The following is a 26,566-nucleotide window of genomic DNA, read 5'->3' as shown; positions in this document are numbered from 1 at the left end:
AATATCTGATCTCCTCAGAGAGCCACATATTCCTGCTGGTTCCTGCTACCTCTTGTTCCTGCTCCCTCTCCAACCCAACTCCTCCCTCCCCTGATCCCACGGTGAACTCTTCACTGCCCCCACTCCAAGCTACTCAGATCTAAAAGGGATCTTTCACACGTCAGCAGTGCGTGCTCACATACTGTCACCAATGATGAATGGCCTTTCCTTCCCAATCCACTTAGAAAAATTTACTGAATTCACCCCAACCCACTGTCCCTCTGCAGCTTCTTCTGTCCCACCCAAATAGAATTAAATTGCTAACCTGTTTATGACCCATTGCACATTGTACACATCATACATCACATTATAGTGAAATTACTTTTACAGGTATAGTTTTTCCTTGTTTCAGTGCCCCATTAGAATGAGAGATCTTAAATGAGCATAAATTTTACTATCTCTGATCTCTGGCATTTAGTGTCTAGCATATTTAAAGGATGATCAATAAATCCCTATTGAATGCGTAAATGATTCACCGTGAAACAGACCTTGCTCCTCAAATAATTCTACATGTAATTTTTGTAGAAAAATATTGACTTTTTTATGTATTTTGATAACTGTTAATACATAATTAAAAGAGAAAATATATGAGAGAAAAGTTATTTTATCACTGATATATTTATTAAACAATCCTAATAGAAAAAGCTATTAATGGGGTTCACATGAATGGTATACCACCATTATTGAATAGCAGTTACAAGCAGCTCCCAGTTTTAAATTTAATAACGTTTTGAAAACCTTATGGATTTCAGTGAAAAGGTAAATTACAGACTAAGCCTGCAGGTTCCAATGTTAAGATGAGGGAAGGTTTGTTTGTTTTCGTTTTATGTTGTTTTAAAACAGTGTTGAATGAGTGGAGAGGTAAAACAGAATTTCCAAATATGAAGTACAATATATTCAAATTGTGCTTAAATTGTAGCCATATGGCTTAGGCAATAGTTAAAAATAGGGAACATACCACAATCACTTGGGGAACTCTTGCAAACCATACTCAGATCCTACTTCAGTGCAGGACACCTAGAAAAGACTCCATCAAATCTGGGGAAAGTGAAGAGAAAAGGGAGAAAAGGAAGAAAAAAGAAAGACAAGGAGACAGAGAGGAAGAAAAGAAGGAAAGAAATGTGAGAGGGAGGGTGTAAGGCAGGGGTGGGGAGCCTGTGATCTTAGGCCACATGTGGCCTTCTAGGTCCTTATATGTGGCCTTTTGACTGAATCTGAATTTTATGGAACAAATCTTTTTATTTTTATTAATACATTTTTGGTCATCTTTTATATTTTTATTTTATTTTTAAAATGAACTTATTTAAAATACCAAAGAATAAAAGAAGTTTCAATGAAATAATCTTCCCAGATTGACGGGCACAATTAGGACATTAGTAAGCCATAGGGCTAAATTGACGGCTGTGATGCTCATGATTTAGTTCTAACTTCCCCTGCCTGAATAGAGCGACTACCGCATAAGGCTGGTTGGTGAGAGTTTATGGAGATCGAGTACGCCAGTCTGTTATCAGCTTTTGACAACGGTGTTCTGTGTTTCTGCTTGAAGTGGAATTCGTGAATAGTTGCGCGACTCGACAGTATTTTTTAATTCTGTCTGCTTAACAGCCCATCATGTCAAAGAAGACCAAGAGAACGCTGAAGGAAGAAAACAGATTTTTTAATGAGGATAGGGAATTGCAATATTGTCTTGGTTCTGCTAAAGATAAGATGATTCGCTTGCTTTGTGATACTGCAATATCTATGTCAAATAAATTCAGCACTCATCAGCATTATAACACTCACAAGGACCACAAATATTTTAAATTAGAGAGAGAAGTGTGAAAGGCTGTATTGCAGATAAAAAGCAAAAGCAAAGGCAATTTTCTCAAGCAGCAATAAGACCTGGAAGTAATGCCACTGAAGCAACTTATAAAGTAGCTTCTATACTTGCATAAAAAAGGGAAGCCATTCAGTGATATGGTAATCGTGACAGAATACATTGTTAAAGTTGTAGGATGCTTAGACCCCAATAGCATTTCAAAGTATAAACAACTACCTCTTTCAAGGAGAACCATAACTGATCACTGATCGGCAGCATGAATTAGCCTTCAACTTAACAGAACTTCATGCGATACTTCAAAAGAGATATTCAATTGCTTTGGATGCATAATGATACTACTGATATGGTGCAAGTTTTATACTTCATTCGGGTCATGACAAAAGATTTTCTTTGCTATGAACAGTTACCTGCTTTTGGTACTCTTGTGAACAGAGCACAACTTTCAAGGTAAATGTCATGAAATTGGACTGAATTTGGTAAATTTAGTGATTGTATGTACAGATGGGGCACCTTCCATGACATGAAAACATGAAGGGTTTATTGCACAGATAAAAAAAAAATATTAACACATCCAGATGCTCTCATTTCTTTTCATTGTAACTTGCATTGGCAAAATCTCTGTGCTGAAGCTATTTTAAGTGACACTTTATCACAAGTTATAAGTATTATTAACTATATTTGTGCAAATGCAACATGCCATTGTCAGTTTTATAACATGCTAAAGTTGAACAATGAGGTATTTGGTGTGGATTTGCCATTTCATTCCTAAGTGCATTGGCTATCGCAGGGCAAATGTTAGCCAAAATTTTATCTCTGTGAGAACAGGCAGTTAACTTTTATGAAGAACGGAATCAGCAATGTGAATTATTGAAAGAAGATTTCTATAGGAATGCAACATTTCTGTGTGACATCATGTCAAATTAAAATGATTTGAATATTTCTTTTTGAGGTAAAACTAAGTCTATATATAATATGTGACAAAACGTCCAAGCATTTTGAAAAAAACTATCTTTTTTCAAAATACTTCTTCTTCAAAAGGAAATTTTGGATGAACATTTTCCCCAGTTAGCAAAGGTCACTGATGAGCAGGATGATGTATGCCAATCATTTGAAGAATACGCAGCTATCATAGACCTATTAATTGGAGACTACAATGAAAGGCTCACTGACTTTGAGAATCATGACATCACACTCAAATTAGCATTTCAGCCTCACCTAGTTGATCTCACCAAGGCACCGAAAGAACTACAGATGGAATTGATTGAACCATCAGTAGATGACATTTTAAAGTCATCGTTTGGTGCTAAGAAAGATCTGATTGGAATAAGGAAAAATGCAGAATAGCCATGCCTTCAGCAAAATGCCCAAAAAGTGCTCTCTTGCTTTTCCACTTATTGCTGCGAATCTACATTCTCCTACCTAACCCAAATCAAGATGCTCTCAAGGTCACAAGCAACAGATACCCAACTAGAAGATCAGCTGAAACTGAGAACCTCCATGCTGCAACCGAATATTCAAATACTTTCCAACAAAAAGCAGACACAACAAAGTCATTAAAAGGTTGGTCAAGTTTAAAATTAACAAATAGTTTTCATTTTTTGAAATTATTAATTACATAGCAGTTAGATTTTTACAAAATAATGTACATTTTTAAGTATATCTAATTGAAGTTTCTTGAATGCAGCCTTATTTGATTACAGCTAAATTCATGTGGCCTTCCAACATGAAAAGGTTCCCCACCCTTGGTGTAAGAGAAGACAGGAAGGAAAAGATGAGGGGGAAGAGAGGAGAAGGAGAGCTTGGGGAGGGGATGCTTTGCAAAGTCAATCCACTTTCAATAATGGCAAATATCTCAACACTCCTCATGTTATAGTCTGTCTATTATCTTTTTGCAAAGAACTGATAAGAAGCTTCTATACTAGAATTAAAGTTCTGGCATTGTGCTTTATGACTCATTATGTATAAATGTTAAAAGTCAAACTACTCTTTGTTGATGTCTGCATGTAAATTTGAAACTATTTTCTTGATAATTCAAGGCCCTCCAAGAGCTTGATACTAGTGCAGACTACCTCCTGTGCTAGAGGAGAGGGTTCTTGCCTTCCATGCAGAAAGTAATTCAAGCACAGGGTCATGAGTGAAGAGAAAAGAGTTCAGACAGAGACATGAGCAAAAGCAGAGAGGTTTATTGAAAGCAGAGTACATTTTTAAGAAAAGGAAAAAGGGTGAACTGATCCAAGGAGGAACAGTGCCACCCCAGGGTTAGGGTCTGTCCTTTAATGCTAATCCCTAATAATATGCTAAATTGGGAATGGAATATTCATGAGTTTTCTGGAAAAGGGATGTAGAATTCCTATAAGGATCCCCCCCCTTTCTTGACCTTATAGGGTAACTTCTGGTTGTTGCCATGGCATTTGTAAACTGTCATGGCACTGGTGGGTGTGATTTTTCCTATGTTAATGAGGGTAGTCATTTAGGAACACTGTCACCTCAACTGTGCAAAGTCAATCCACTTTCAATAATGGCAAACACCGAGACATGCCCCAATTAAAGAAACTTCTCCTTTTACCTTGGATAAAGATGTTATGGCTAAAGTAAAATAACTAAAGGGTCCCTATTGATTTCATTTATCTTAGCTAAGCATATTCGCATTCTTATGACTTTCTTATCCTGTTGGCCTTCTCCTTCTGACCCTTGCCCCAACTGCCTGCAGGGTATCTGACTCCTGTCCCATGCTCAGATATCTCTATTTGTCTGCCATACTTCTCAAGGAAAATACTGTTTTCATAACAATGATGAGTTGCTTTTCACAGTCTCTTTACACTCAGCATCCCTACATTGTAGTCTAGGCAAATATGACAATTTTATTTTATTAGTGAAAAGAGAGCTCAAAATGTAAAGTACTAGGGCAAAAGATGTATATTGACAAAAAAGGGGCTAGCATATATTATATAACTCCACTATTTGTAGCATAGGACCAAATTCCTTATGACTTACATTTTATCTTACCAAGGGCTCATAGTAAATTTAATTGTCGATTTCCCTGAGTGAATTAGAATTAAAAGCTGAACTTTTAAAACTAGATCAAGCATTATATTTTCCCCTGAAGTCTTTCCTGACCACTTCACCACATGGTAGAAATCCCCCCTTCTCTTACTCCTCTGCTGTATCCCTATAGGTACTTACAGGTTTGGAAGCATTTAGCTCTAATGTGCATAATCACTTGTACTCTGTTATATTCTCAGACTGAAAAATTACTCAAAATAGGAACCTGTATCATATTAATCTTGTCATTTTCAATATAGTAGAGTTCCTGGCCCAAAGAATACACTTAATAAATGTTTAATAGATTAGTGTTTTTAAAGGTCAATGGGAGAGTAATAACAGACTCCTGCTTATTTTTGTCTGACAACAGAAAATTATATATAATTAAGCTGCAAAATGTGAAGAGAACAAAAAAATTAAACTGAAAAAATTATCAACAATTCAATTTCAAGTGTGTTAGCTCAGACTGTTAAGGAGTCTGTTAAGTTCAGACTTCTCTATGTCATTGGGCACCTTCTAAGAGATGGAGTCTTGCTCTGTCACCCAGGCTGGAGTGCAATGTGAACACCATTTCAATCAGTATTCACAAAGGGAATTGTTTGAAGTCTTCCTAAAACTGTTTTTATAAGGCTAATAGTTCCTAATTGCCTCGAGACAAAAAAGGGCAATTTAATGAGGTAAAAATCTTGGACAGCTTCGTCTATGCGGTGGTTATTTGAATGACCCAGTCTTAACTGCTTTTGTGAACTCCCTTTATAAAACTGTATAACTCTCATGACATTTTCAATGACAAAGTGTGTCTAATTTATTTCAAGTCCAGATCTTTCGATGTTTATATTTAACTGTGTTTGTCTGCCCAGAGCTTTCAAATCACAAAACAACCCTGACCACTCGATGGAGCGACAGTGATGACAAAGAGTACAGCTAATGTGACTGCGTAAATCTCAACTCTGCGTATCTCCTGCTGTTGATGTGAATATGTTAAAAAGCAGGCTACAAATGTAATCTTATGTTATACTTGTTTGGGGTTGCTTACTACCACCACGTTTGGTACCTGCTAAACATATATTTCAAATTCTAAGAGGGAGATAAGCTTTATGAAACAACTTATAACAACTTTTCAGAAAATTGCACATTTGAAGATCCAATTTTGTCCTTTCACGCTACCACTGAAACAGTCTCCTTTCTGATCACCAGGCAATTTCCCAACCTCTTTGAGATTTCTCTTCCTAAACAATTTCTTCCAGAAGAGCTTTTGGCAATAATTTAGCACTTCTGTCTGCCCTGGTGAGCTGGGTGAGTTAGAAAAATCAGAAAATGGATTCCAGTGAAAATGAAGCAGGGACCGAACCCTTACCTGAGCATCAGGGTCTCCCCCGTGAGAGCTTGCTCCGTTACATTCAAAGATGAACTCAATAAGTAAAGACATGTTGATTTTAACTTTTTGTGTTCAGCTTTAAGTACTCATGCAACAAGAGCATGCAAATGACTAAACCGTAATATTTCACCCACATAATTCCAATTATTTAAAAAAGACAAACTTTGAAGCCAATATTAGCTGTAATACTGTTATTGTGTAAGTACGAGTGTGTGTGTGAGAGCAAGAGACAGCATAACTAAGAACACACTACCTAGAATGTGATGATGGGGGTCCTATGTTGGCCTTGCCATTTATTAACTATGTGACCTCAGCTTGGGTATTTAACATCTCAATGCCTCAGTTCCTTGTCTATAAACTGGTTATAGTAACAATACCTACCTCATCAGGTTTGTGTGAGGATCAGATGAGTTCCTACATGTAAACTTCCTAGAACAGTGCCTGGCAGACAGGCTTAAATAGGAAGCTCCTCAGGGCAAGCCTGTGGCATGAGCATGTTTTGTACACTTTCTAGAATACTACTGGAGCTCAGTGCCTATGGACAAATCATATTAGAAAGATGAACATGTTGCACTTTTAAAATTCTAACAATAAGGCTTTATATTGTTTATTTGCCCCAAAGTTTGATGACCTTTTACTTCTTTTTCTCTAACAATCTGTCCCTATTCTTCCTTCCATGAATATGGGGAAAAGATACATAAATATCCTTTGCCCTGGCATAATAGTGGCAAACACTGATTGAGAGCTGATCAGGTGCCAGGCCCTGTGTTAAGTGCATTATATGAAACAGTTTATTTTATCCTCACAAATACCAAAAGAGTTAGGTTTTCTTACTATGCTCAATTTACACTTGAAAACAGGGCCACTCTGGGAGGTCACACAGCTAGTCATCTAGCAGTGCCAGAGCAGGGAGTGATGATGAGTTGTCTGTGAAACTAAGGGAATAGAGACAGAGCTCTTAAGTGTGGCTATGCTCTGGAAGGGACTGTATAGGAAATCCCGTTTAGTGTCTTCATTTCCCACTTGAAGAACCTAAGACCCAGAGGAAGGCAGTGACTAAGCTGAGAGTATCTGTCACACCACCCTGCCTCCTCCCCTTTCCTCTGGCCTAATCCTGGATTTATATTTTCCCACATCTTCAATTTTGAGTAGAAACTCAGGGGAAAAAAAAAAAGCAAGTTCTCCCTGAATACATTCCTCCCCCACACATCCATTTCTTCCTCCTTTGAAGTAGCAACAACAGCTGCCAGCAAAGGATCCCCCGGGCTTATAGAGCATCAGTCAGCTTCACAGATGAAGGCAAAGATGAGAACACAGAAATCCCTTTTCTGAAGAACTTTGCTAATACTTTTCATTCTGAATTCATTCTTTCATTAGTGAGCACTTTTAAGACAATGCTGAAGCCTCAAGGCAAGAATGGCAAAGCACCGAATTCTAGGAGCGGCAAGTAGTCCCTAATTGACTGCCAAGGGCCAAATTGAAGGAAAGTTGGGTGAATGGACATTAATATCTCTATCTTCTCTAATCCATTTTTTAAAAATCTGTTTTAAAAAATTTTTATTATATAAATTTAAGGTGTACAACATGACATTTAATATACATATGGGTAGTGAAATTGTTTTTTAAAAACTTGTTCTTTTCATAGCTTACATTCTCTTCCTTATGCTATTAGAGACATACTTGATTAGCCAAAGGCAAGAGAAAGAGAAAGTTACTTCCATATTTATTTAGAATTGTAATGACCCTTTGAAGCTTATCAAGAGAAGACAGAATCAGAGTTGGAACCAGTACTTCTCAGCTTAGACCAAAAGTGCTTGCATTCTAAATCTGAAAATTGGAAGGAAAAAAATTTGTAACCGTAAGCATAACATTTCAATGCTTTATCTATTCATTACGCACATATACATCCTTCATGCGCATGTAAAACATACATACAAAATGCAATATTTGAATATATTATACTGGCTTGTTTTGTAAGAATAGAATCTACCGTAAATTCACATAAAAAATAGTCTCCTTTTTAAATTGAGAGAAGACCAGGAACTAATTAATAAAATATTCATTCATTTAATAAACGTTTATTGTGAAACTACTATGTTCTAGGCCCTCTTCTAGGCATTAAGAATACCCCAATGAACAAAACAGGCAACATTCCTCTTTCATGGAACGTGATTTGTAGTGAATAAAACAGATAATGAACAAGATGAATAAATAAAATATAGAGCATGCTAACTAGCTGTAAGGTGAAAAAAAAAGTAAAACAGCAAAAGACAAGACGAAGCAACCAGATGAGACGAATAGAAATCTTAGGCGATGTGGTCATCAAAGACTTTATGAGAAGATGATATTCGAATTTAAAAAAAAAAAAGTGAGAAGATATTTAGGAAATTGGGATTCCACTAGAGAAGAGCAAGTGCAAAGGCCTTGAGGTAGATTATTTGCATCTCTGAGGAACGGCCAGGAGGCCAGAGTGGCTCCAGTGGAATGAACAAAGGGGAGAGTTGGAAGAAATGAGATCAGAGAGATAAGAGGAGGTGGCCAGATTATGTAGAAGAGTGCAAGCTAAATGACTTTTACATGAGTGAGATGAGAATCTGAGCATTGAAATAACATAATTTGATTTATGTTTTACATGATCATTTTGGGTGGGGCTTAAACATGGACTGAAGTGGTAAAAGGTCATTAATTAAGTGGTGGCTTTTGTAATCATCCAGATGAGAGATGATGGTCACTTGAATATAGCATGGTGGCAATGAGGGTGGTGCAAAACAGTTTAATGCTGGATATATTTTGAAAGTAGAGACTAGACGACTTGCTGATGAAACTGATAAGAGATGTGGTGGGGGGAAATTTAAAGTTAAAACCCAACTTTTTGGTCTGAGCAACTTAACCATGGAATTGCCAATTAACTTAAATGGGGAAGATTACAGGAATGGCTGGCTGCATGTGTGTGTGTTTTTGTTTTGTTTTCTTTGCTGTGGGTGGGGAAGCATATCAGGAGCTCATTTTTTAACATGTTCAATTTAGATGTCTATTAAACATCGAAGTGGAGATGTCAAGTAGATAATTGGATATGCAGGTCTAAATTGATAGGAGAGGTCTGTCAGGAAGAAATGAATTTGGGAGTCATTAGCATATAGATGAAGAAGAATCAGCAAAAGAGATTGAGAAAGAGAGGTCAAAAAGTTGGAGGAAAACTAGCTGAGTGTGGTATCCTGGAAGCCAAGTGAAGAAATTTTGTCAAGGAGGAGAAAGTAAAACTGATGAATGCCGCTTGTAGGTCAAAGAAGTTGAGTACTGAGAATTGACTGCTAGATTTAGCAGTGTGATATCATTGGTAGCCTTGATAAAAGCGGTGTTGGTGAAGGGGAGAAGTGTGGACTAACAGCTAATTAGGAAGAAAGAAATTGAAGATGGTAAATATAAAGAATTTTTTCAAGAAAGTATGTTGTAACGAGAAGGTGAGAAATAGGGGAATGATCAGAGAGGAAGGAGGATCAGGAAAGTTTTGTTGTTTTGTACTTAAAATGGAGATAGAAAGTGGTGTTAGCTTGTTAGAAATGCAAATTATTTTGTTCTATGTTGGAGCTAAGTAAGATTCTTTGGTTCAACCTAAGGACCTTGGTCTTATGAAGCTTGTCAGTGATTCTTCTGTGAAATAATCTGAAAGGTACTGATCTAGTGCACAGAGGAGAGATCAGTCTTACCTAGAAACATAGTCAATTTATCTGTGATAACAGGAGAGAAGGTAGAATATGTGGGCACAAGTGAGGAAGTAGGGAGAGATGGCAGTGGGACCTTATGGAAGTCTTCTTATAATTGCTTCAACTTCTCAGTGAATGAGGAAGCAAAAATATAAAATCAGGCCCTTTACTCTGCCTTGAGTTGGACTCTTAACCCCAGAGCCCGAGAGTGATGGTGTCATGCAGCAAAGTTGTATTATTCTCTTCACCCATGATGAGTGATAGAATTTGACTGAATTGCAAGCAGCATATACTGTAACCTCCACCCAGCTACCCTTTTGCAAAGTGGCAAAACTTTCCACCTCTTCTGGACCTAATTGTTCCTTCAGCTAATCTACTCTTTGGTCTGCACCAATCATGGCATTTCTTACCAAAAATAGGCCTGCCATTGATTCAACATTTGATGTGCTATAGGCACTTTCAAATATATGATCTCATTCAGTCTTTTAAATAACCATTCCACATAGGTAGTTTTATTCCCATTTTACAGATGGTAAACGGAGACTCAGAGAGACTAACTTAGTCAATATTACCTTGCTAGTAAGTGGAAGAACCTGGAGAACTACCCGCTAAACTGCCTTAAAGGTGCCATAGCAGTTGGAGAGCTGTTTATTTACCTGGTCGTATCCAGCATTCCCAAAGTGATTTCCACACAAGCACTCAGTCTCCCACCTTCTTCTATTTTATGCTACTCTTCCTACTTTTCATATGTAACTTGCTGACAAGAATCCACCATTTTCTCTAGAGGTCACTCTGGTTTATCTATTCCCTTAACCAATCAAAACAATTCATCTTTTGAGGTTCTACCCAATTGCTATCCTCCCTTTCTTCTCGTTTTTCTTCTCCTTTTCCTTCTCCTCCTCCTTCAGTAATTTCTCCAGCCCCTATAGTTACATCTTAACATGTACATCTAATAACCCATTTCCCTCTCCGTCTGAAACCATCCACAAATTTAAAATGTGTTTTAAGTCATAAAAATAAAATGCATATCAACTATTTCTTCTTAAATTTTCTGTTGGTTAGCAAGCAATCTTAATCTTTATTCTCATTTTGCCAAAAAAACCTTGTAGGCCATAATTACCTCATTAACTGGTTATTTTTTCACCATGTTTTATGTGACTATCAGGTTTTTTCTTGTATTTGACTTTTCGAATCTGCCTAGGCTGTGTTCCCCAGAAACACACACACCTAACACAAACAGTCCCCAAAGTATGAAGCATATATGGAGCATTAAAGAAACATTTAACTTTTGCACTACAAAGTAAAAGAAAAAAATAAAATTCTAATGACAGAACATGTCAATATTACATGCAATTACCTATAAATCTTTCTCACTTAATATTTATTTGCTTGTTAATTATTTATTATATAAGTCTATCATGAAATACTCCGGGCAACAAAAAAGACAGGCTACCATAAAAAATCTAATGAATAAATATATTTATCAATAGCTTCCAGCATTCTATGAGCAATAATGCACACAATTGTAGATTTTAGAGTTATTGATCCACTAGGAGATTCTAAAACAAAACTAAGTGTGTAGTCAGGTCACATTTCTGTGAGATTACTAGATTTACTAATATATTCACTGTTTATGTTTGTTATTTTTTTAAAAAGACTGCATAGGTAATTAAATCTAAAGATTATTTTGAATTAAAGTCTAAATAAAATTAAGCTAGTTTTAAGACTGTTGTGCTACGTTAACTGATTTTGTCATATAAGGAATGTACATTATTTTTACAGGCCATTAAGGTTTTGTGGCCTAGGGAAAGTAACTCTTTTCTGAACTCCAGGTGTGGGTACATTATCATCCAGTGACCCTCTTTACCATAGGCCACTCACATCAAGTACATGACAGTAAATTCTCTTTTCTCCCTAAAGTTATGCTCCTACCTGTATTTCTTATCCTGATGAATGACATTCATCACCCAAACCCCCCTAAAGCTGGAAATTCTCCCAAGTAACTTTCTCTGTCTCACCTCTCACATCTATTCAGTCACGAAGGGCTGCCAATTCTCCTGCAAACCTTTAGGAATCCATCGTTTTTAATCCCACTTCCAATTTCTTAACTAAGGACCTCATCAACTCTTGCCCAAACCATGAGAACATACCTCTATGTCACCTTCCTGTCTCTGATAACGTTTGTTCTCCCTGCAACCTGTTCTGTCTTTTCTGTATCATAAAAGTGCCAAAGTAATAATCCACGACATAAACTGATGACCTCACTGCTTTGCTTTAAACCCTTGAATTATATACAAAATAAAGTCCAAGCACTTCTGAGTGGCCCTGAAGCCCTTGAGCTGCTAGCAGCCAGTATTTCCAGCCTCATCTAATTGCCAGTGGTAATTCCATTACCACTCACAGTATGCTTGTGGAACTTTTGCAGCCACTGGGTTTCTTGCCCTGAACACAGCCTGCTATTCCTATATAGAACAATCCCTTCCCCTATTTGCAAACTAGGACTCAATTTTTAAAATGGAAATCACTTCAATAGATTGTAAGAATACTACAAACTATTTAGCTCTTTGCAAAGTATAGTTATTTTTATTTCCCACAACTAATAATCATTATAATTTTAGCTTTTCCACTTTAATGTGTGCCATTTAAACTTGTTCTAAAAACAACACATTAAGCTTATGTATTTATAAACATCACCAAATCATAAACTTGCACCACTGTTCTATTGCAGTTCTTCTTTTTTTTCTTTCTTTGAGACAGTCTCACTCTGTTGCCCGGGCTAGAGTGAGTGCCCGTTGCGTCAGCCTAGCTCACAGGAACCTCAAACTCCTGGGCTCAAGCAATCTTTCTGCCTCAGCCTCCCCTACAGGCATGCGCCACCATGCCCGGCTAATTTTTTCTATATATTTTTAGTTGTCCAGATAATTTCTTTCTATTTTTTAGTAGAGACGGGGTCTTGCTCTTGCTCAGGCTGGTCTTGAACTCCTGAGCTCAAACAATCCGCCCGCCTCAGCCTCCCAAAGTGCTAGGATTACAGGCGTGAGCCACCACGCCAGCCTATTGCAGTTCTTTAGTGCAGTAATTTATTTGCAACTCTGGGAAATTGCAAGAAGCATTTCCTTTGTATTTTTATCTTTATTTCTTCCTTTCTTTTTAATTTGCAAATAAGAGCGTTGTTTTCCCCTGACAGTCAATCTTATATTCTTCTAAAGATGCTATTATTTTGTTGACTGGTAGTTCATTAATAAGTATAATTGCCATCTGCTACCTTGTTTCTTAAATTATCCAGTAATTGTATGTATTTTAATTTTCAATTTTGGAAGTTAAGCTCTCAAAGAGGCACCCCCCTCCTTTATTAAAGTCAGATAAGGTTCCAGGTGTATTTTTCAAGTATTTAGATTTTTAAATTCACTTTGCTTTTTGTCATTACTACATTGTAGCATAATACTAATGCAAAATTTCACAATCCTTTCTATGAATGCTCTGTTATTGCTAAGTTTACTGAATAAACTATTGTGCTTTTATCCTTACTGGTTTCTCATGTAGCATGATTTTTAAAGGACTAAAACAGTAATAATATTTGGTTTTCTGGGTACTGGGGTAAAAAAGTAAGGGTCAACTGAAATCATGTGGATGGATTTTCAAAGAAAAAAAAAAGCCTGGATTTCAAGCTAATAGATACAAAGAAGAGAAGTCTCTTAGCATCCACCCCTGTTTAAAATTGTTTTTGAGAATAAAGTACAGACAGACTATAAATATGTATTTTTTTCAGTTTTATTAAAGACATTGTCTTTACTTCTCCTGCCAAAACTACTTAAGAAAAGTATGTATCTTTAACTGAAAATTCCATATACCAAGAATTCCAGAGTTCTCCTAAGGAATCAAAACAATATTTTTCCTTTTATAGCTGATTTATTTTCATACAGCTATATTTCCTTTTGTGTCTTCTGTCTATATTTTTATTTTAAAACACAATATTGTACAAGGCAATGTCCTCTGATTTCTTTCATTTGGGACCTGAGATTTGGAGGTGGGCAATTTGTAGTACTTGTAAAAAGGGCATAATAAAATTACCCATAAGCCCTGGATTCTATATACCACATTTGGTAATGGAGCTCTCATAAATAGATCATTGAATTTGAGTGCTGGAGGGGCCTTGGAGAGCCTGGAATCCAACCTCTGTATATTATAGAAAAAGCTGGAGACAAGGCATATTAAGTCACTGGCCAGTCACACAGCTAACTAGAGGAGAACAAGGACTAAACCCCCAGATTTTCTGAGTTCAAGTCCTATGCCCTTTTTAATTCTCTCAAGATATAGACTTTCAATATCAGTCTATCATTCCCACAAAGCAAAAATAGAGTTAAGTGAGTTTCCTGTGTGACTGAACACCTACGAAGCAAAGCCTTCATTCTCAAAAGCAAAACTGGAAACGTAAAATTTCTATAACAGAAGATTTTCTCCAAAGCTGCTTTTTCTATCTGTTCAAGTATAAGGTGTCTAGAGGTAATGTTTGCCACAGGCAGTAGTTATTAATCTTTGACTGTATTTTTAAAGCAATAATGCTAATTTTAGATTGCTGTCGAAAAAAATTATCTCCTACTCTCAATATCTGATCATCTTGGAAATTATTTGCAGACTTTGTTTTCATGCTTTTCCTAAAAGCACTCTGTCCTTGCCCAGAGAAGTCTGTAGATACTAGGTTTGGTGTTTGAAATGTGCACTTTGGCAGACCTCCATTTAAAGGTGTCTTTTTTAATGAAGGATAAAGAGCAGCTGATTATACTTAGGCAAACCCCAGAGGAAATGGACTCTGTTGATGGTAACTGACTACAGTGGAGCTGGGAAAGCTCGTGTTTCCCCCTCCCTCCAACCTCTGCTCTGATAATTACCAACCGAGCTCCATCAAGAATATTTCATTTGATGACCCAGCAAAGTGTCTGGTAAGGGACAAACAGGAAGGGCAGGGCACTTCCCACGAGAGTGAGGAAAGGAGGTTCCGTAAGCTTTCCTGGATGGTTAGAGCTGGGGAAGTTGATCTCTTTTCATGCTGTAGATGTGGCGTGCTGCAGTCGCGCCTCCCGCTGCCAGCCCAGCACCGGGATCCTAACCAGTCACTATGAAAACTCATTAGCTCCACAGCAATGAGTCCTCCACTGCTGAAGCTTGGCGCTGTGCTTAGCACCGTGGCAATGATTTCAAACTGGATGTCCCAAACTCTCCCATCCTTGGTAGGACTGAACACCACCACGAGGCTGTCCACGCCAGATACCTTAGTAAGTTACTTCCTCCTGTGGGTTTGTCCATCTTGGGAAGTAAGTGCATTAAACCAGTGGGCTTTGTTTTGTAAATTGCAAAGGCTGAGGTTTTGCTTTTTTATTTACAGGTCAGCTTCAAAGATGTAATGTCTGTGTGGTATTTATTTATGAACACTTTAAAGTTACACTGAAAAATAGACTACATAAGAAATTAGCTATGAAAGAGAATACTAGACTCATTAAATCCTTAAGGATGAAAAGCTTTAATTTATCTATATTAATTTGAGGTTTAAAAGGCTTCTTGAAGAAATATATTTTGTTTCTTATTATTTTATTTATTTTAATGTCTGTAAAATCACCATAATTTTTTCTGCAGAATAAGTTACAAGGTATATTCTATCAAATCTAGTTTTATGACAGCAGATTCTTACTTGGAATGCAATGCCTGTGACTATTTTCAATGAATTCAGCCAGAGAAACCAACATCTTTTAAACATAAATGAATAAAAAATTCTCAGCAATTTAAAGCCTACCAAAAAGACATTTAAGAAAGCTAAGGAACATGAACAATAGAAAGCTTATTTGATAAAAATAGCTTCCTATATTGTTTAATATTTTATAAAGACTCTCTATCATAAGTCTATCCCATGTAGTCCTCATTAACCTAAAATTAATGGCTTTTTTAATTCTCCACACATTCTATTCAACTCTCTTCTGATAGTTTGAAGCCAAGTTCAGTTAGCAATGTGCTGGAACATTTCAAAAAAAGAATGAAAATTATTGATTTTTCAAATAAAAATTTACAAATTCAAATAAAAGGAATATCATGGAAAAATCATTCCCCTGCAATTAAATAAAAGGTACAAAAATAATTAGGGAGTTTTTACCTTTATGTTTTTTACTCTTATATGGATTTTACTCCAGTGGACCAGAGAAAGTTAGATATGAAAAGAAGTAGCTCTCCATTTTCAAGAGTTGTTTGCTATTAGTGATAATAATCTAACAATCAATGTGTAATTAACTGAGTGGTCTGGCCAAGTTAATTACATAATTTGCTAGATTTTCCCAGGGCTTGAGGCACCAGCAGAGCATGTGTGAGGCACACTTTGACCTGTTTTTACATTTTTATCTCCCTTGGGTCACTCATGGTACCTCAGCTCCTCCATTAGTGAGGAGATTCTCTTCACATGATGTGGCCTGGCAGGAGGGATGTAAAAGAGATTTGTAGTTATAAAGAAAGCAACACATGACATCAATAAACAATTACAAAACAAATAAATTTACATTATTTAATTTTCACTGGGCCAATTTTGTCAATGTCAAAGTACCCGATTGTTTTCAACAACACAGTGGATGAATTAACTCTCTGAGAAAAATGAATCTAAACTAAGTAACTAATGAATGAGTTATATTTCAAACTTAGTACCTTTGTTCTGGGATGCATATTTTTTGTTTATATTTGGTTTGGTTATTTTCTACTGTTGTTAAATGAGGAGAATCAAATTTCCAAAATTATGCATTGTTCTTTTAGGATTTCTAGTTATCTTGTAAGTTTAAAGTGAATTAATTCTCTTTACTTCCTGATTAATAATTTGTTGATTGAAAAATATAAAGCATTGCTATAGGTCCATGTATCAATTCTTACTTTTGATGTCTCATCTTTGAGAAAAAAAACCCAGAAAATTTAGGAAAGTTTTCACTATAGGTAAGGACAACAAATCAGTAAGTGATATTCTCTGGAATAAAAAGGTTGCAGGTTGCAAAAGCTTTTTTTTTTTTTTCGTATGCTTTACAGAATTACAATATCTATGACATTTCCCTAATTATTCAAGATGATTACTCATACCTTAGGATTCCCATGGTGAAGAATGAATGAATCTGTAGTTCTTAGATTAGGATCATAAAATATTAATGCTGGAAAGGTGGAGAGGATCTCAATCCATCCAGCTAGCTATGTTCAGGCTATTTTTAGCAGTAGAAATTCTTTTTATGACAAATTAAACCTTGTATCATATGTGCTGAATAAATATTTTCTCAATAAAGTTTGAAATGAAAATCGAATGTAAAACAGGCCATCGGTCAAGTCATAAATGGTGGGGAGAGGCATATACTGGGCCTCCACCATCTGCTCCCTCCCCACAAATCAGCCCCTTGCCTCAGTCAAGATATCTGTATCACCACAGAAACCTTAAAGCTCTCAAGAGTTTAGTCAGAAACATGACTGACCTACTCCACCCTCTTTATTCTGCAAGTGGGAAGACTGACCTGGAAAGTATGAGTGGCTAAAAATCAGATTTCCTCCAGCTGGTTAATTACAAAGCCAAGTGACCACAACCCACCAGCCCCATCCACCACCTCCTTCATTAGTCCCCACCCCTCCTGGCCCCTGGAGTCCCACCAGGTCCTCTCTGCCCTGTTCAGATTGTTTCCCTTGTCTCTGGATTCTTCTTTTTCCCTCCTGTACACCAACACCCCCATTCTTTAAAGTATCTTTCCTCCTCTCCCTGCCCTCACAGAGTCAGAGAAAAGCTATAAACTGAACTATATATAATGGCCACAACTATTTTCAAAGTTTTTGCATTTATAAAGAAGGAAAAAATCCTCCTCTGTTGGCATTTTAGGTATTATGGCAAAGTAGTGAAGGAGGCTTTTCTGGATAGGGGATTCTTCCTGTTCCCTCTTAAATAATTCCATAAGGGACCCTTGCGGCTCCTTTCACATAGAGGGCTAGCAAAACTGTTTCCTCAGATGAAAGAGTTAATGTTCACTGGCCCGGTGGGTATAGCTATAAAGTAGTAAGCCAGCTCTTCTCGATTTTATTACCCTATGTTCTCACTTTAAACAGTATGAGTGGGATGAGCCTGCAATTGTGTATACACACACACACACACACACACACGTAGGTGTCAAAATTTGTCTTGTGAGTGTTCATGGAACATGCAGATGGCAAATAAATACAGATTTACGCAAACATGAGCATAGTCTTTCTTTAGAATGGTAGTTTCAAATGACCTGAAAAACGAAAAATAAAAACAAGAAAGATAAGATTGAAGCCATTAAAAATCAATTAAATGTATTTATGGAAGAAGTGCCTCTGAAATAAGCAGTGTTCATTTGACTATCTCAAAACCTGAAAGATTTTTTAAATTTCCAGGATATTCTTATCAGTAAGTAGTTAAGTACAGCTCCTTATTAGGGGAATGAGCTCGCTCTTGTCTTTCTTAGAATCTTGAAACATTCCTTTATCCTGGTTGGCCCTGTTTTCTTTTTTTTTTTTTTTCCTCCTAATCTATCCACTGGGCCTGGCAGATTTTGGAGAAACCAGTGTGAGGAGAGGAAGCCTCAGCTCTCAGAAGGCTCAGGCTCCCCTTGGCACTTCTCTCAGCATGCAGAGTAATTTCCCCTTGAGGCTGAGCTTCTGAGAAATCCCCCATGCTGTGGACTTCACACTGGCAAGAACCTGGAAAAGAGCAATTAAAAAGAGCAGAGGACATTGGGCAACCCCAGTTATTCTCAAATAGTCAGCCCTACTGCTGCGGTGGGAAGAGGCCTCCAAGGGACCTGTGGGCATAAGTCATTTGTTTGCTACATTTTAAAACATCTGACTGGCTTCTCCTCATACATAACTACTTTGATGAGTTAGTCAATTTAAAGTTCTGTAAAATGAGTAGAATATCCTGAAATGAACTGTCAATAACCTCTAAGTTTCTTATCCTCAACTAACCAATGTGTTTTTAGCTCTGGATGAAGATATTCAACTTCACTCTTTTGTATATGACTTTTTCTTCCCCAAATCTTTAGGAAAAGTCCATTTTCGTGATAGGGCAACTGAACAAATCAAGGAGGGGAAATGGGTGAGAAAACAGAATGGCAAATCTTTTTTTTTTTAATTTTTTTTTATTTCAGCATATTACAGGGGTACAAACATTTAGGTTACATATATTGCCTTTTCCCCACCCGAGTCAGAGCTTCAAGCATGTTCATCCCCCAGACGATGCACACCCCACCCCTTAGGTGTGTATATACCCATTCCCTCCTCCCCCCTCCCATCTGCCCAACACCCAATGAATCTTACTACTACACGTGCACATAAGTGTTGATCAATTAATACCAATATGATGGTGAGTACATGTGGTGCTTGTTTTTCCATTCTTATGATTCTTCACTTAGTAGAATGGGCTCCAGCTCTATCCAGCAGAATACAAGAGATGCTATATCGTTGTTGTTTTTTGTGGCTGAGTAGAACTCTGTGGTATACATATGCCACATTTTGTTAATCCACTCATGTATTGATGGGCATTTGGGTTGTTTCCACATCTTTGCAACTGTGAATTGTGCTGCTATAAACATTCAAGTGCAGATGTCTTTTTTATAGAATGTCTTTTTTTCCTTTGGGTAATGCCTAGTAATGGGATTGCTGGATCAAATGGTAGTTCTACTTGCAGCTCTTTGAGATATCTCCATATTATCTTCCACAGAGGTTGTACTAGTTTGCAGTCCCACCAGCAGTGTATGAGTGTTCTTATCTCTCCGCATCCATGCCAACACTTATTGTTTTGGGACTTTTTGATAGAGGCCATTTTCACTGGAGATAAGTGATATCTCATTGTGGTTTTGATTTGCATTTTCCTGACTGATTAGAGATGTTGAGCATTTTTTCACATGTTTGTTGGCCATTAGTCTATCTTCTTTGGAAAATTTTCTTTTCATGTCCTTTGCCCACTTTTTGATAGGGTTGTTTGATTCAGAATGGCAAATCTTGAGAATGACAGAGAATATGATGTTGCCTTTTTATAAAAGAATTGTCACATGAGTAAGAAGTAGATTTATTCTTTTTTAAGTGCCTAAAGCAAAAGTAGGGCCAAAGGGGGGGAAATTACAAAGAGAGGAGTTCAGATGATGCCCCTCCACTTTAATCAATGGAAGGGGCTGCCTACGAAGCAGTGAAATCCCTTCCACGCAGAGGTCAATGGAAACACAAGGAGAATATATAGAGTTTCACTGAGTGGAAAGACATGGGACTAACTATGACTTCTAAGGTCCTTCCCAACTCTAAGTCGTTGTGTTTTCCAAATGTTATGAGTAGAGGTGACCAACCTAAATTTTATTATGTCTTTGGTCTTTAGTTTGTTATTTGTTTTTTATTTTCATAGTTGTATTTTCTTAAAGCCCAGTGGTTTCCTTGAGCAAAGAATATGCATTTCTTATTTCAGTCCCAAGTATTCTTATAAGTAAAAGCAAGAAAACAGCTACACAGTGACATCTTTATTAACACATCCTCCAGAACACAGATTCTTTTATTGTGGTCTGTCAACATCTCTCTAATTACTGTCCTCACATTTCTCTTCTCTCTGCAACTGAAGCCATTAGCATGCTAAACCATATTTCACTCTTTGAGACCAAGCCTATCCTCAGACAGAAAATTTATAAGGTGTTTTCCTCACTCAGGTATCTCCATTCTAAATCAAATAGGTTTTAATAAATAGATTTATTTCTGCTTACATCCCCTACCTTTACGCCACTTTCAGTAGCTAGATTCCTTTTTGCCTCAGTCAGTACTTTTATGAACTACCCAGAAAATCAGCATTATACATATACATAGCTATGTTCAACAGGGTAATTTTCTTCTATTCATAAGATCAGAATTCTCTCCCTTTGCCTGCCCCTCCATCTAGGCCCTTATTAATGACTGCAGTGCCTTCCACAAGAATATCTGGCTGTGTACTGCTCAGTCTTCACTGCTAACTGCTTCTCTGGGGTGCCAATGGCTTCTTGTCTCCATGCTGTTTGGATAAGGCCCTCTGCCTGCCTGGGTGCATCTCCCATTAACTACAGAGGGCTATGCCTCCTCTGAAGCACTATTGATGGTTACTGTTAAATGGATGTAGATGATCTATCTACATTTATCTGAAGACAATGAGCATAAAGAGTTCTGGGCTAAAAGTTGTGGAAAACTAGTATAAATCCCATATGTGACATTAACTAGGTATGTGACTTGGGAAAAATTGCTTAATTTTTTTAGTTTCAATTTCTTCATAAATAAAGTAAGATATTGTCTAAGGGTAATTGGTTCAAAAAAAAAAGTGAGACTAATACAAAAGAAAGGATTTTATAAGCAGCACACGTATTGAAATGAAAGGTGTTCCGATTAATTTTTACTTTTAACTCTTAGGCCTCAGGATTCTTATTTTCTGGTGCAAAGCCCCTGAAGTTTTTAGGAAAACTTTATATCTGTAAAGCATAGCCTTGTAATTAACTTATAAGCAAAGAACCCAGGCTTGAAATACAATTGTTAAAATTATCATTTTAACTCTCCTATTTAGAACATTCTTAAATATTTCATGAGTTTTATAATACTAAAAACTGCTAAATACTTCATTTAGTTCTTCTCATTAACACCAAAGGTTCAAAGAGAGCTGAGTCAGTAATCACTGTGATTAGTAATACTTTGGATAGTAAGAAACTATATACACACTCCAGGTCCAAGTACTAGGCTTCGTGGTAGCTCAGAAAATGCTATCAGGGTTATCATCATGTATGACAGGGTCTTAAAATATTATAATTGGTGGTGCAGTGTGGTGGTTAAACTTCAGGCTCTGAAATAAGACTGTGTGAGTACAAATCACAGTTCTACTCACTATTCCCTGTGTGTCCCTAAGTCTCAGTTTACTCATCTATAAACTGGGAAAAGTAACAATACCACAGGAGTATTTCTGATATTCAAACACAATAGCACATATGAACTACCAAGTAATAGACGGAGCTCCATAAATTATTGCTATTACTATTGTATGAGTTTCATTGACACCTGAATAATTGCTCTTATTAGTTAAAATTGGAACAGGTCTTTTCTCATGGGAATTCAAAAAACATCTATGTCCTTCCACCTGAGGTCTTGGTTTTATTTGGATCCTCTTTTCAATGCCAGCATGGGTGCCCTAAAAGAGAATACTAGAAATGCTCATAAAGTTTCCTCCATTTTTTATTGACCCCAACACAGAGGTCTAAATCAAAAACCACGGGACTGTCAGGCACTCTTCCTTTATATTAGGTTTTACCTCTTTCAAGTTACCTTTATTCTTGTCAAAGAGGTGACTTTTTATAGTTTAGATCATTCAAACTAGCTCTGTAGTAGAGCAGGTCGTGACTCTTTTCAATGATTCTTACAAGAAGACAGTTGGAAGTATAAACAAGGCTGGAGTCTTTGCTTTTATTAACCTCACACTTCAGGGGGAATGTTAAAAGAACATTAAACCCTATTCACCTTTCCCACTCTCCTCTTCTAGAGAGCAACTGACACTTAGCCCCGTCATGGTAAGCTCCACACTAGTTAGCCAAACACTTGGCAAGTGCACATCAATATTAATGCTGCCAGGTTTCATAATCAGTGTTTGGACTGCTGTAAAAATATTTTAGTATTTTAATTGGGTGGCCCCTGGTTCTTTATTCAAAAGCTAAATTTATTCTAGTGACAAGTTTAATTTTTCTGACATATTTGAGGTTTGTGTCCAATGTTAGGAGAAGCCTAGCTAAAACCATAGGGCCTATGTCCAGATATATTAATCACATAGTAATACTCAGCTTAAACCTTTAATTATATCATGGAAACTACTCTGCTAAGCTGTTTCTATCTCCATTCTGTGGGTAGTCCCTGCATTTTTTTCTAGAACAGCAAAAGGATAACCCAATAATCTTTAAGATCTTATCGGATTTTAATCATGTATAATTCTAAGTACATCTTTCTATCCTAACTGAATATTCAGGCATAAATGCTAGAAAGAAAGAGTGTGGGGAATGTTAATGAGTCTGACTCCCAGAAATAAAAGGCAGCCTAAAAGACTTATGTGAACTCTAAAAAAGGAATTATAAAAGGGGAAACTCAAAAGGTAGGTCTGGCAGCATTCGCTTTTTATAATAGATCAAGGACAATGGATATGATATCTTTATGAGTTTCTTGGGTTTATAATATTTAGCTTCCCCAGTGTTTATGCACAATTGTTGTTGCAATACCTGATAGCACCTTGTAGTGATTATCATCAAAGCCTCAAAAGAAAAAGACTCGTGTGTTGGTTGACGGTATGTGGTGTGCTGGGCCTGAAACAGGATAAACAGGAGGTTGTGTCTGTTCTGCTGTGAATTCTGGAGACAGAAGACCCCACAGACTATGACAGATCTGTGGAGACAAAAGTTGGCCAGGTTCAGTCCCTTTAACAATTTGCTCCCAACCTAGCAAAGCACTCTGGTCTATAGGTAAACAGACCAGCCCAGTAACACTGAGCATTCTGCAAAGTAATTCTCTACTGGCTTCCATTCACCAACCCATTCGTAGTCCCATCCCAGCTCCTGACACTCAGCCCTTCTCTCATCCTTCTTTGGCTTAGCCCCTCCAGCCTGTTAATTAAATGAAGGTTGAGCATTCCTAATCCAAAAATCTGAAATCTAAAATGCTTCAAAATCTGAAATTTTGTGAGTGCTGACCTGATGCCACAAGCAGAAAATTTCACATCTGACCTCATGTGATGGGTTACAGTTAAAACAGAGTCAAAACTTTGTTTCACACACAAAATTATTAAAAATATTCTACAAAATCACCTTCAGGCTATATATATCAGGTATATATGAAGCATAAATGAATTTCATGTTTAGACTTGGTTCCCATCCCCAAGATATCTCATTATGTATATGCAATATTCCAAAATCTGGGGAAAAAAAAGAAAAAGGAAGCCCAACATCCGAAGCACTTCTTGTCCCAGACATTTTGGATAAGTGATACTCAAACTGTACCTTTTTTCCTAGACTCTGAATTCATCTCCCTCTTCTCCTGATCATACAAGAATTACCTCCCGATCTGCTAAATCCCTGGAAATTATAGAAGGAAAGGTAGAGGAAGGCTGAGGAATTCAGATCCTGGCTGTAGAAGTAAGCTCAGCAGAGAGCCAGAGAGAGGCCCACTGATTTAATCATCTCATATTTCCATAGGAAAAACAAATTCAGATTTTACATGGATAGTTTATCTGTGTAACATTTGCCAGGTAGTTTTTTCAATATCCATATGATTCATCTTTAAAAACAGTTATCTGGATGGTTAGCATTCTATTGATACGGTCATAGTATAGGAATTAGGAACCTGACTCTAGATTTGTACTGTGCAAAAAGGAAGCCAGAGGTGGCTACTGAGTATTTGAGATGTGGCAAGTACAAATTGAGATGCGTCAGAAGTGTAAAACACACACTCAATTTCAAATATCTAGTACCAAAAAAAAATCGCTCAGAATGTAAAGTATCTGATGAATAATTTTTTATATTGATTACATGTGGAAATGGTAACATTTTGGATGAATTGCACTAAATACAATATTATTAAAATTAATTTCACTTGTTTCTTTTCGTTTCTTAAAATCTGGTTATTAGAAAATTTAAAATCATACATGTGTCTTTCCTTGTATACAAGTTGCATGTTCTCAAGCAGGTTAACTAATTTTCTCTTCTGTGAAATGGGAATAATAATAGTTCCTCCTTGTCAGAGGGCTTCTTTGCACCCTTATATCAGCACGTCAATGGAAATGAGTTGTCCCCTGAAACAGGGCCTGAACTTGAGCGAGGCAGCATTCAGCAGCCATTGCAATCCCTAAAGAAACTCACCCAAGAACAAAGCCACCAATATTCCCAACAGCTGGAGGAATAAGTGCCATCCGCAACAACTTCTGTTTATATAGTGTAAGAAATTTTTTCTAGAAGGTTAAGAGAAACTAGAAAGATGAAAGCATTAAGTTTGTAATTCAGACACTTCCAGTTTACACAATTTCAAATATAGCCGTGGTAACTGTCTTCCCTGGTCATGTAATAAAAATAAGTTTCCTTTTTGTGCATTATTTGGAAGTCTATAACATTCTTTCTTTAAAATAATTAGACAAAACATAAGGGTGCTTATCTTTGTACTTGATAGAATGTATTTGATAGGGCAGTTAGAAATCATCCATATATCTAACAGCTGGATATAAGCAAATTGTTGAAAAAAGACATATGAAAGGCAAATAACAATACTAGATAATACATAGTAAACGCCTGATGAGTAGCACAGACAATTTGCAGAACAGGTAGAAATGACAAAGGCTGAATAAATTGATGGTTACAACAGAGGTATTCCAAGCAGAAGTCAAATGAGAAATACCAAGATGTGAATCAACACGGCATGCTGGCATGACACACACAGACAAATTTGGCCAGAGTGAAAGTGCCTGTTGGACAGTATAGGAGATAAATCTAGAAGCACAAAATGGAGGCAGACTGCAGCAGAGCGGCATTGTCACCGCTTCTAGGAAGGCAGGGTGAGAAGTGCACAGAAGTTATTTGGGAGGATCATCTTGGCAGACGCTGCCAAAAACTCGAGCTCCTCTCTGCATCCTCTCCAGTGCTGATCTGATGATTTTTATCCCATATCATCAATGATATCTTTCTCACTTTATTAGTAATCGGGCCTCCAATACATGGGAACCTCCTTGAGACAGGGATTTGCTTCATAACGTCACACATGAAAAATTATCAGAAAAGAATATGCTAGTAATTGCCATTTCCTGTTGAGAGGGACCAGCTAGCAAATCTCATGTAGAAAGACTAGTCATATGTGATTATGTGGTTTTTAGATGCTTCTAAAGTTGAATTAAAATGTCAAAATATGACAAAAAGCATTAGGAAGTGATGTGAGATCAACAAACACGAATATGACATCTAAAGAAGAAAAAGGATCTCCTTCTGGACATCAATGAGGAAGGTGTAACTGAATGAAGCGGTGCTGCCTATATAAATTGTTTAATCTCTCCTAACTTTAAAGAATGAAAATATAAACTTTAATTATCAAAAAATATGTTTTGTTTAAAATACTACAAACCCACATTCTCTTTATCCTGTAATGGGGTCTGTGTTTCGTGTGTTTGCCGTTGATTTTCTCAGACTCAGATTAGTCCCAAAGAAGGCTGGCAAGTGTACAGCTCAGCACAGGATCCTGACGGGCGATGCATTTGCACAGTGGTTGCTCCAGAACAAAACCTGTGTTCCAGGGATGCCAAAAGCAGGCAGCTTCGTCAGCTTCTGGAGAAGGTAAGTGTTCCGTGTCCCCTATGTATATTTTTACAAAATCGACCATTCTTTGAAAAGGAAATATAGTAGAGCAGGTAACGGTGAAGAGGGCCCTTCTGATTTTGTGCCCATCTCTAATAAGCTTTTGCCTGCTCCTTGAGAGGCAGTATCTCAAGCTTCCAGCTATATTGTCCTTTGTCCTATTTCTATGACTTTTTTACTTTTCCCGATTTTGCCTTCTTTTTTTTTTTTT

At 37.0% G+C, this 26,566-nt stretch overlaps 1 protein-coding gene across 2 annotated transcripts in view; it reads left to right on the top strand.

The window, feature by feature from the left end:
- OLFM3 (olfactomedin 3) overlaps positions 1-26,566 on the top strand; it is a 205,212-nt gene that overhangs the window by 145,946 nt on the left and 32,700 nt on the right. The window contains exons 1-2 of one of the 2 annotated variants that reach the window (XM_012654862.1): positions 15,017-15,255; positions 26,188-26,334. In XM_012654862.1, the coding sequence (XP_012510316.1) occupies positions 15,124-15,255; positions 26,188-26,334 (279 nt within the window). In that variant the 5' untranslated portion in view covers positions 15,017-15,123. Of the gene's footprint in view, positions 1-15,016; positions 15,256-26,187; positions 26,335-26,566 lie in introns of those variants that run through there. The other variant, XM_012654863.1, reaches the window with a different exon arrangement.

This window comes from Propithecus coquereli, unplaced genomic scaffold (genome assembly GCF_000956105.1).
Source record: "Propithecus coquereli isolate 6110/MARCELLA unplaced genomic scaffold, Pcoq_1.0 Scaffold45, whole genome shotgun sequence".
Lineage (NCBI taxonomy): Eukaryota > Metazoa > Chordata > Mammalia > Primates > Indriidae > Propithecus > Propithecus coquereli.
Note: the sequence above shows the minus strand (reverse complement) of the source record. Positions and strands in the feature narration are given on the sequence as shown.